General features: G+C 36.1%; 1 protein-coding gene across 4 annotated transcripts in view; it reads left to right on the top strand.

The window, feature by feature from the left end:
• Positions 1-12,460, top strand: part of ZNF804B (zinc finger protein 804B) — a 247,183-nt gene that overhangs the window by 154,452 nt on the left and 80,271 nt on the right. Inside the window, exon 1 of one of the 4 annotated variants that reach the window (XM_032112922.1) lies at positions 10,049-10,153. The exons of the other annotated variants lie outside the window; for them this stretch is intronic. Coding sequence (XP_031968813.1) covers positions 10,145-10,153 — 9 coding nt within the window. The 5' untranslated portion in view covers positions 10,049-10,144. Of the gene's footprint in view, positions 1-10,048; positions 10,154-12,460 lie in introns of those variants that run through there. 4 annotated transcript variants of the gene reach the window in all.

Here is a 12,460-nt window from a genome sequence, read left to right as displayed (position 1 = left end):
GATCATACCATCCTTTTTTGTGCTCAGCTCATGTCAAGATAATAGATCAAGATAAAGGCATGAGTTTTAAGACTGCCTTTTAGATGTCTTTTCACCTTTTTAGGACGCCAGTATGAAAAGTCATATCTCTTTATACTAATGAAAATCTTTTACTGTACTCTAAAATTATAATATTCCTAAAATGAGTGTAAATCAAAATGATGGAAAGAAGTATCTACTGCAAAGTGAAGTAGTAATACTTATTTTTCCAGTTGATGTCAAGATCTTAAAGTGATTCTGTTTTTATAGAGAAATAGTAACTCTAAAAACAATCATAATCATTTACATTTATTAGTACAGTAATGAGCAATGTTAAATGATTTCAGCTTTTTATTTTAAGTTCAGTAATAAAATTATGTGCAGAGGACAGTACACAGGACCACAGACCATACAAAGTAAAAACATGTTCTTCAGTAAGTCAATATTGCAACTCTGAAACAATAAGTTTTCTTAAATGTTTCCTGAAAGAGGAAATCTCATTGGTAGCATTCAAATATTGAATCAGAAAATCGCAGAATCATTTAGTTTGGAAAAGTCCTTAAAGATCTTCTAGTCCAACCATTAACTTGACACTTCCACATCCACCACTAAACCTTGTCCCTCAGTGCCGCATCTACACATCTTTTAAATACCTCCAGGGATGGTGACTCCACCACTTCCTTAGGAAGATTGTACCGGTGCTTGACAACCCCTTCAGTGAAGGGAGTGTTCCTTATATCCTGATGCAACTGGAGGCCATTTCCTCTCCTCCTGTCACTTATTACCTGGGAGAAGAGACTGATCCCCACCTGGCTCCAGACTCTTCTCAGGTAGTTGTAGAGAGTACAATAAGGTCCCTCCTGAGACTCCTCCAGGCTGAACAACGCCAGCTCCATCAGCAGCTCCTCACAAGACTTGTGTTGCCCATCTTCATTGCCCTTCTCTGGACATGCTGCAGCACCTCAATGTCTTTCTTGTAGTGAGGGGCTCAAAACTGAACATGACTTGTCTGAACATGTGGCCTCAGCAGTGCCAGCGTAGTGGGACGGTCACTGCCCTGGTCCTGCTGGCCACACTATTGCTGGTGATATGACAGAGCTCAGAGTACCATACTAAGATGTGTCAAAATTATATTTGAGCCCACAGGTGAGGAAATATTTTTCTAGGTTACTATGGTCAGCTGAAAATTCTTATGTTGTTTAAATAAAAACCAAGTAAGTTTCTTGCAGTCTACAGTAAGTTGTTGGACCATTTGCCACAAATGGTAGTACACATGTAAGAGTAAGAGTTGTGGGAGTCTACATGGCGTCAACACTTTGGTTTTGTTCCTCTTTTTTTCATTAGAAGAAAAATATATTTCTTTAAATATTTTGAATACTGTGAAAATCTTTTAAAGGCTGCAGTAGAGAGGAAAGTAACAAACTTATTTGTTCATGTTTCTATATAAGAAACAAGCTTAAATTCTCACAAATAAAATACAAGGGAAAAGCATTCTGAAGTAAGTTACCATTTGGAGTAAGCTTGTTGAAAGAGGTACAGTGAGCAATATTGACAGTTTTTGTAACTGCATTAGAAGAAAACATTTCAGGCATAGCTGCTCTTGTCTTTGAAAAACAGATGTGGACAAGATAAATAATTTTTTTCTGTTCTGGCACGTCTTGTTACTTCTTTATGGGATATCTAATATATTACAAAGTTCCAGTGTCATTTAAGTATACTAATGACCCTTTTTCAGGCACAATTTCTTCAGCAATGTTACTAATTTTTTATTTTTCAGGTATTATCTGAAAGTGTATTTCTGCTAACACTGATGCCAAAGCAATCTGAGAACAACTGAAACTTTTCAGTAAGGCAACATTTAGAAAGACTGTGTTCTGGTATTGCTTTCTATTACAACAATTTTTAATTTAGGCCACCTGTGGGCAAAGAGTAGAACTTTTATAACATTCTGAAGAGCTTCTAATGTTTCTTTTAAAAATATAGACAAAAACTTCAAGATATGAAAATGTTTTTGTGTTGGCATTCAGTGGCATATCATCTTATTACTTATAGTTTCATCGGTACGAGAGCTGAATGAGTTGTCTACCAGCCTGTTAATCTGTTTTTAAAGGCAATATATATCTTTCTGAAAAATGCATGTTTTCTCTAGTCTTACAATTGGAAATTGAATGTACTCCTGCACAAATTAACAACTTGATACTTTTAAGTGCTTCTTAAAGAAAGACATGTTTCGAATTTCCTCACTTTAAATTCTAGTTATTGGACATCATTGTGTTTAGGATGGAGTTTAGAACTTTAAAAAGAGTTGAATTTTGTTCTCCCACTGCCATTAGTTAATTTCTCCATCATTTTTTAATTCTAAAATAAGTATTTTAGCATCAATATCTTTCTTTTTCCCCATAATCATTTTATTAGGCATTCGGCCTTTATTAGTCCACACATTTAGAAGACTTCTAGCACTGTCCTACAGTTCAAATAGTTCTTACCTTTCCTTAAGGATATAAACCAGAAAGAAGTCATAATGACCCTCATTTTCTTCCTTGTGGCAACTGAAATGGCAAACTTTAATTTTGTCATTCCAGTGAGATGCCTTGAGGCGAGTAGAGCCTGGGTTTGGGTCCAGATGGGCTCACCATTGTACAGTCATATAATACTTGACTAGGTCAGTTGAAAATTTGAAAATTTTTCCCTGTTAAATTTTTTAATGTTATCATATCCAAGCTGGCAACAAACATAATTTATGACCACTATTAAACTCTGGCCTTTTTCTTCCTCCACTGGTTCCAAACTGCTTTGTAGCATACCAGCTTTTGTTTTTCATCCTGTTTCCAGCTTTCCTACCCTCAGGATGGTCCAACTGTACCATTTGGATATATATTTCATATGATGTGCATATGTGTTTGTACCTGTAATACATGAACTATAAGCTTCAAAATTTCCTTATCACACTGTAGCCTGTTGTGCTAAACATTCAGTGAAAGTATCTAACAAGGCTAGGTTTTCAATTGGTCCATCCTGTGCCAGTCTGGTGGTAATCAAGAGACCTGATGTTCCTGCCCAGCTCCTGCTTATCCCCAGAAACATCAGACCCGGCCAGAGCCACCCTGTAGCAGCTCTGGGCTCCAGTTCCTCACAGCTCTGCCCTGGGCTGCCTGTGAGCCCACATCCCAGCTCAGCCCATTCCCAGCTTAATGCCCAGTGCCTGGAGCTGGGGCTGCCCTGGCTGCCCCCCCTGCCCTGCTCCTGTCTGGGGATGGGATGGGCCCAAGCTATGGGGTCCTGCTTTGCCCCTTCAGAAAAGCCCTCATAGCTTCTGATCCCCAACATTCCCAGCCCATGAGCACCCTGAGACTTCCCGAACACCCTCTCTCCAGCCATATGAATCCTTTTGGTACAACCATAATGACCAGCTTCCTTCCCACTCGCATCTCTTTTTGCTAAACATTTCTATAACCATCTGCAAAGGTACGAGCTTTAAAATGCAGTTTAATTTGAACTTTACTTTGGTATAAAACAATACCGAGGAGGCCTTTGCCTCCTCTGGGAGTAAATCCTAGTCACCACTCTTACCTTGGCTAGCTATGAACCACAGAAAGGAGGAGCTGCTGCAAGTGAACCTTCAGAGAGACATAAGGAGTAAAGCTTTTTATGCCAAAGAGCTGCCAGAAACTTTTCCTGTCAACAGAACAATAAGGCAACATCACGTTAGTCAAAAATATGCTCTTGATGCATTTAGTTCAAGAATCTCTTTGGAAGCATGGTCCAAAATTGCTGATGTGATTGGTATTTGACAGGCTGTTGCTGAACCTTTTGTTATTTCTTGTCACCCTTCTCTTCTGTATTATACCACTGAGTCTGATGGGAGCTGAGAAAAGTAACCTCCTTATTCTGAAATAAGACTTGATATCAGATATCCAGCAAGAATATTTGGGGTTTGTGCATTCTGAGGAATTGGCAGCAATTCTGTGTGCACAACTTACAAAATGCAAGATGAGATGTAAAAGTCAATGTTGGAGTGTTTGCACGCTATAGTGGCTATTCCAGCCAGAAAATATTCAGTGTTTCAAAAGTTGTTAAAATCATTATCAGAAAATTCAGAGACACACAGTTCAGTAAGCATGATCAAGCGAAGTAGAAAAATTGCCAATGGAAGGCCAGTAAACTGGAGTTGGAGTAATATGAACATGCTTTCTGCCAGCTTAAAACTTAGTCTTTCCAGTAAGTATACCTAAAATAATTCATGGGCCAACGGAAAGTGTTAGGCAACATAATTTTATTGGTAACTTTCAAATGTGAGGTGAAAGTTCTTGCAGTGAAAGGTACATGTCTGGAGATGTTCTTGCATGCATGTAGGGGAGGATTTATGTAATCCAGCTTGAGCCATCTAAAAGTTTTCTTTAGACATCTCTCCTGCCATGACTATATTTAATGGTGAAAGAGCATTCAAGAGAGTCCTCTTACTAGTCATATTAAAAATCAGTCTTAGCACTCAAGTGAATGTTTTTTGTTAACTGTAAAGGGAACACTAATAAATAATAGCCAGAGTATCTACACCTTTGTGAAGTAATATTAGGTCAGAAAAATCATGCATCTTGCTGAACATGAAGCTTATCCTCATTGCCTGTTAGGTGCTGACCCTTTCATCAGTATCACAGTTTATGGGATTATGATGGTGGCAATAGCACAAGTGTGTTTTATGGAAAGGAACATAAGGAATGGCTGAATTACACAAAATGTATGGATAAAGATATGTCAGCCTTTAATAATGCATGACAGAAGTGAAATGGTGTGCAAAACGTTTCATTTGCTTGAGAATGACTCATCTATCCAAAAAATTGCATTATAAGAAAGACAAATCACAACCTCAAACAATATGCTGAAAAGGTTCATCTATCACGGCATGTTATGGACCATATATGATGGACACGTTACTGTGTTTGGGACCTGAGTCATCTCAGCCTCAACAGGCTGTTGCTCTATATAGTTCAGCAAGGAACTTGAATGTATGGAAATATTTTTCTCTGTGCAGTTGTGTGATAAAATTAAACATATGTGCTGCATTGAGACTTTTAGACAGACAATACTTCTGACTGTCAGGACAAGATAAATAGCTCTTCTTGCCTGTATCTGTGTTAGTTTCTGTCTTGTGTTTGGGATATGGTGTCTGCATTTAAACATTCCCTTGCAGTAGGTTCTTGGTACATAATGGGAGGTCACAAGCACTGCAGGAATATTAAAATTAAAGAATAGGAAAGGAATTTCAGATCACACTTCAGTTTCTTCAAGAAGAGTTGTGACTATCCTCACTCACAATTTTTCCTGTTCAATATGAAGATTAAAACATTTGTAAACATTACGGGCATACTTCAGCCCTCTGGCTAGATATTGAATGGATCCAAAGCCGTTAAAGATATTTTGCTTCTGTGTCAGCTGTTTGTGGACCTTGGACACGTGTTTCACTTTGAGTTGCAATGAAACAGCAGGAAAAATATCTTGTCAAGCAAAATTGGACACTTAAAATTTGTGAAAGACTGGACAAGGTTTAATTTCTCACCTTCTGTGTAAAAAATATGACACTTCAAAAGAAAAGAATCTGAGAAGTGGATGACAATGAGCATTGTCAGGTGATTCGGTAGAAGGCAGTAAAGGTGCTCCAAGTAAAGGATCTCATTCTGACATCCACAAAGTCCAGTCATCAACCAACAGTTTCATCTGTGTGAGGGACTGCTGCCTACAGGGTCCTCGTTGCTTGGAATAAAACAGATTTTGCAGTATTCAGTAAGTTTGTCTAGTTTGGAAACTGTCTAGTGGGGAAATCACCCAACAGCCTGATTGCTACTGGTGTCCCCAAGTCCTTTCCGAACAGCAAGTGGCTGAAAGTAAGAGCAAGTCCCTTTCACAGAAGTTCAACTTTATAATCCAAAACACTTCTTGCAGAGTGTACATGTAGACCAGGTGCAATCTGATTGCTGTTAGAGATGACCACCCTTCAGCACTTTACATGTAGATTGTTCTGTAGATTGCCTTGCTGAGTAGAATAAGAATGTTTGCATTTAAGATATGTTTGAAGTGCTGAAGAAGGGCAATTTGAGTGGACAATGATGAATGCATAAATAATTATTGATCCAGATTTTCAGTGTAAATTTAAACCTTTCATTACATTTATAAACCATCAGTGGTTTATATGCCGAGCTTTTTTCCTCTCTTATTGCATGCCCTTATTTTTTTTTCTGCTAGAGAAAGGGAAAATGTTTTGAAATACACAAAGAAAGACCACCCAGTAAATATAATGTGGTAGTGTCTGAAGAAATCTTGTGTTTCATTGGCCTGAATATGTCCTTAAGAGACCAGTTTTCTGAAAGTGTTTGGTTAGGATTTAGTAGGCATCTGACAAAATGGCACACAAACTTATTAAGTAAGAAAAAACATAATCTATAAAACCCCCTATATAAATAGAAACTTTAATCCTTCTGAGGTAAAACAAAGACAAGGAGCAAATTGTCTGTCAAATAAAAACATCTGGCACAATAAATATAAAAAGATTTGTCATTGACATTAGTCAAATTTCTGGTAGGGCAAAAAATGTCATGCAACTCTATATTAAAACAATAGAGTATGTTTTGATGCATGAAAACTGATGTGATGGAAGGTCAACAAATCCATCCATCCATATTAGATGATGGCTATTAAGTGAATTCCAGAAAAAAATAAAGGAAAAAAAAATGAAATCAAATTGTGCTCCTTGTGAGACTGAACCCTTACTAGTGCCATTCGCAGACATTTCCAATTCCTCAGGCTTCATAGAAAATAGTTCACAACTATGATCTGATCTTACTGCCATTGCAATTGTAGCAAAAGACCAAGTAACTTCCATCACTGGAAGACTGGAACTAAAAATCTTCTTTGCCCTCAGTGTCCATATGATATTCCAACAGTTTCTTTTAGGATTAGGAATAAGAAATTTCAGATGGAGTAGTGAAAAATGTTCTGATATGAATAACTTTGGAACTGGTAGAAAGGCTGGTCCTACAAAATGGAAAATAATGTCAATATTTTGCAGCAACTAGGCATAGCTAGACTTTATTAATATCCATGTTGTTCACATTCTCACATTCTATCCCACACTTTAGTTCAATTACACATCATTTTATAACTGTCAGAGAACACTCATCCTTGCCATTGTTCTGAAAGGAAGTGCGACACGCTAGGGAAAGTTGACATACCTAGATACGAGAAAGAGAAGCTACAAAGTGTTTCATTCTACAAAAGTATCTTCAGAAGCTACTGGAACACACATCTTTGATACTGTACTATCTACTTGCTCTGTGTAGTGTATGGAAAAGTCTCTGTAGTATTTGTCTGTGAAACGTCACACAGCTAAGAGATGTGTTTCTTACCAGAACTGTGCCGACTGTGTTTGTCTCCAGAGATTTGAATGCTGATGAACAAGCTTTTCTAGGCAGCCTGAAAAGACTATGAACAGACCTCTCTAAAGCAGCTGTGAGAATAGACTCAAAGAGGTGAAAAAACTTTCCAAAGGTCATGGCATTATACGGTAAAATCAGTCAGCCACAGAAAATAACTCCTGTCCAAGAATAGAGCAAGCAGAACACTTTAAACAACCCAGGAAAGGAGAATTTGGGAGATAATGTATAGGAAAACAGGAAAAAATATAACATTGCTGACTGACAGTATTAGACATGGATGATGTGATTAAAGTGAGAATAAAAGACAGAACTCCCTCAGGAATCTTACTTGAATTTATATCATTCCTTCTTTCCCTTTGCTTCTTAGGTGAAGTAGGAGAAAATAATAATTCAGAGAAACGTCAGATTTTTTTCTTTTTGCTTGCTGGCAGATGAAAAGGATTAAAAAAGCTTTTTTTTGTTCATATTATATCATAGAAAATATTTTATTAAGCATTTCAGCAAAATAAATTTATTATTTCTAGTGTCATGCAGATATTTTTCCTATAATTCTGAACTGACAAATTCCCATCCTGCATTTAAATAGTATGTAAAGAAGCAGGATTCCATCACCTGTTTCAATACAATACAAAGTTCCTTTCAATAGTTCTTTAAATTACAAATATAGAGGACAACTGAAGCATCTGAATTATTGATTTACCTAAAATTTAATTTTATGACTCACTGATAATCTGCATACATCTGAATCTGAGGCATATTTATAGGATTTAGTAAGAAAAGATTAGGGTTCTTACCTGTACTGGATCTCAGAAACATAGTTTTTAACACAGAAGACATAGTATTCCTTAGGTAATGCTGTTTAACCAAAAAAAAATCCTTGTGTGGTGAAAATGCCATTTCTGTCTTCCCTTTAGTAAGCCAATTTTGCATCAAAAGAAAATATTTACTTTATCAGATGCCTCTCACAGGAGCAACTATCAATCTTCCAATTGATGTGATCGTGCATAATTCTGCCTGGAGTCTATCAGCCCTCAAGAAACTTGTGTTCTTTGATAAGTACAGGGAGAACAAAGTACCCTGACATTTTAGAGTGCAGATGTGGATTGGGGTGATGTTCATGATTACTCTTGTTTCATCAGGGTAGATTGAAGTGGATGTAATTGAAATGTTATGGCATCTTAATTTTCTCTCTTAATCGCTACAAAGTATTGCAAACTATTTTGCTTGTTTCAGAAATGCAGAATTAGTAGAAGATTAATCAGCTTGGCCATTCATTCATCTATTTAAAGTTGTAGTGCTGAAAAAATCTGGATAAATGACTAAAAACTTCCATAATCTGTCTGAGAAAAGGACATAGGTGTTTAGGTATGGAACTACAACATAATTTTGCCAGTTCTGAAAGTACTTAGAGCAATTGGAAGCAGCACAAAGTAGAGGCAATTTGCTAAAGACAATGGAAACAATACAGATGACGGCCAGATATTATAAATATAAAAAAGACGGAAAGCATTTTTACTGTGATCTCTTCTCTGGCCTCATCTGGTAGCATTATTAGTGTTATTAACTGTATTAATTGTCTACTATTAATAGTAAAAGACTTTGTAATGAAATTTTCTATGTTTATGCAATGGAATCTGTGCTGACTTGTGGATCACACGTTTTTTTTCCAAACAAAGGTGCAGGTTTATCTGTTGTGCTCAAGAATTTAATTTCCCCTTAAAATTTTTTAGTTTTTATTTTTTACTCTTAACTATTTTCAAGGTTAATGAACAGAAAATTAATTCACCTGTGCAATGTGCAAAATCCAACATTGGTGGAATGTCCTGCCATGTGAAATATTGTGGCAAAGTGTAGGCAAAATAATATCAAAGAATGAAAAACATAGAGTACTTCTGCATGTGTATGTTTCTAATATTTTACATAAGTTAAAGACATTGATTAACACACTTGCAATTGATTCCATTTGTAATTGCTTTCTTCCTTCAGTAAGACTCAGTTTTAAGGGCAATAATAGCACAGAATGCTGTTGTTAATTGTGTGTTATGGCTTCTAAAATTGTGTACATGGTTCATTTGGAGATCTTGCAATGTACTTGCACAAACCAAATAAACAAAAATAAAGGCCCCTTATTAATAATGATTTTTTGACACTTGGCATAGTCTTTTGTGTTGCATGAAAAAATAGACACACAGCTGTTAATTGACAAGAAAAGTAATAATCCTTTGATTACAGTAGCTAAAGGCTGTCGTTTAATGGATTTTACTTGTCACTTTTAATTCTTTTTAATCTTTGTCTGCATTTCATTAGAACGGCTTTATCATTCTGATGGCCCTCCTGTCGTTATTCTGATTGAGTTAATGGGTTGTCATCATACCACGGAGCTCCAGTATAAAATATAATAGTTTTATTTATAATCTTCAGGGACATTTTAAAGATGATTGCTTTGCCAATCAGCTTTTCTGGTTTTACAAAGTACATTGTTTTAAATGGAGTGCTGTATTTTGCTTTCTCTTGCCTGGTAGGTGCTCTGAGCAAAGCTTCTATCTTAATCTTCCATGACTTAATCTACCTATAAAATTCAACAGCCAGTTGGTGAGGGAGCTAGGAAAGGACTGTTATCATTTTCTGTCCTACTCTTCATCTGTGATTTTGGCTTTCCATTTAAAAGCTACATGCCTGCACTGCAGCTTTCCTAACAGATGATACAGGTACTCGAATATTATTCAAAAACCTACCTGAGGTCTCATATTACATCTATTAAAGTAGATTTATTTTTATCTTGTGTTCTCAACTGCATCTGTACAGCTGAAGAATGCTTGATATTTAGGCATTTACTTATCTTTGAGAAAACTAGTGTTCAAGGTACTGTATTTTTTCTACTTTATTGCAGAGTCTGATAAATTGCTAATAATTTTAAATATAATACCATTTAATAGGGGAAAATCTTTTTATATAATTGTGGGACATGGGTTGGGGAGCTCATGATTACTTTTTCAATTATGTACTATGAAAAGTATGCTGATTGCATATAGAATAATGCTTGGATGGACAAGAGTATTTGTCTTGTTTTTAGGCTGAAAAGCAATATCAGAAAATTATTGTAGAGAATCCATTAATAAATTATCGGTGATTATATTTGTGATACAAATCCAGTTGTGACACCAAGCCATGCTGCTGTTATTGACCTATACAATACTCTGCTGCAGAACAGATGTCATAATTAAAATAGGCACAGTTTGTGATTTATTTTTGTAAAGTTACTAGAGCATGGCTTATATGATAGCCTTGCCAACAAGTTAGGAAATAAGGAAGATATGTGGAAAATAGCTGTCTAAACTCATACATTTTTATTTTAATTTCTATGTAACCATTTCAATTTTCCTATCTCTGTGGAGACTTTCTGAAATGGGGTGAAGTCTTCCAAGAACATTAGTTTATATATTTTTTGTCGAAAATATGTTGATGAAGAAACAGAGATATGCTAGCAATATACTGTATCTGTAGGTCAGGTTTTCAGGACAAGAAATAGAAATGCAGAGGATTTTTTAAAAACTGCTTTCTAGAAAAAAACAAGTATTGTATTTTGGAATAGTCAGAGTTTGTAGTGTTAAACAGCCTTTTCTTGGAGAGGGTTTCTTATATATCTTGAGTTTCTCAAATCTATTTATAAGTGTTGTACAATAAAATTGTTGTGTCTCTCAATATGTATATATTCATATCTACATGTATGTTTTCATGCTCACTGCTCTTGCAAATAACTGTTTAATCAGAGAGGGGAAATTAAACATTTGTTTCATTTTAATCAAACAAGTTTTTCTTATAGGCACACTTTCATATGCTACATTATTGGCAGACTTTAAACATATAACAAATACCCGACTGTTACCCTTGTTCTTTTGCTTTCTGATGCATTAAATTGCAGATGTTAAGAGATTGGAAAATCATGTGCTGCTGCTGGTACTTTTTAAGTTCCAGATGCAACCATATTTAAATGTTCTGACTAGTGACAGAGTCTCCAGAAGAACCACCTCTATGGTTTTCTCTTGGAACCACGAGAGAACAGCCTTTTGGCTGTCTAGTTTTTATGTAATTACTATTATTGTTATTATTTGCATTCTTGCAGTGCCCAGGAACCTGAGCTAGGTAGGCATTCCTTTTGAGTTCTCCTATATTATTCCTGCATAAGAACAATCTAGCATGAAACGTTTCCAGCACGGAGAAATGTCACTTTACACATTCCATTCTATTGAGTCCAAGAACAAGATCTGCAGAAGTTTTTTGTAGTAGCTACCTGTCCACATTTGAAAACTTTTCAAATATGAGTATTTTTAAAACGCTATGCTTGGTGCCCAGGGTCTTTTCTTCATCTTTCTGGTTTTGGGTCATTGCAGCAGAACGGCTCACATCAGCATTAGGATGTTGCCCAGAAGTCCATTTAAGAGCACTCTGATGAATCAAGAATTTCTTCTGGTTCACAGGCATTCCTATTCTCTTGTAATTTTTAATGATTTCTAATATTGCACCAACTATCTAAGCTGTTTTCCAATGTCAATACGGCATCAGTTACATAGATTACTGCTTGACATGGATGACATCAGCCTGTCCTGTTTTCTATATGTACTTGCTTCAGAATAGTTGTCTTCACAGCTTGCCTGAAGATTGGCACATGGATATGGATTGATTTGCATTTCTTTCTCTCCTCTATGAATTTACATTTGTGGATGTTGCCAGACTCAGTCAATTTACTATGGCATTGTTTTAGTCTGGTTAAATGATGGACAAGAGCAGATGATGGTTTCATATGGGAACTATTAAAATACACTGGTCATAGAATCGTTTTCATTTACCACAAGCCTACAAGGGGAAAAAAATGTCTCCCAGAAATGTTTTCCTGTAGATTTACTCCACTGAGCTGAATCAGCAGAGAAAAATTAATAAATTTAGAAGTGTTTTATGAAGGATCCATTTACTCTCAAGAGGTCTGCTGGACTACCCTAATCTATATCAAAAATGAG

This window comes from Corvus moneduloides, chromosome 1, assembly GCF_009650955.1.
Source record: "Corvus moneduloides isolate bCorMon1 chromosome 1, bCorMon1.pri, whole genome shotgun sequence".
Taxonomy (NCBI): domain Eukaryota; kingdom Metazoa; phylum Chordata; class Aves; order Passeriformes; family Corvidae; genus Corvus; species Corvus moneduloides.
The sequence above is the reverse complement of the archived record's forward strand: the minus strand, read 5'-3'. Positions and strand labels throughout refer to the sequence as shown.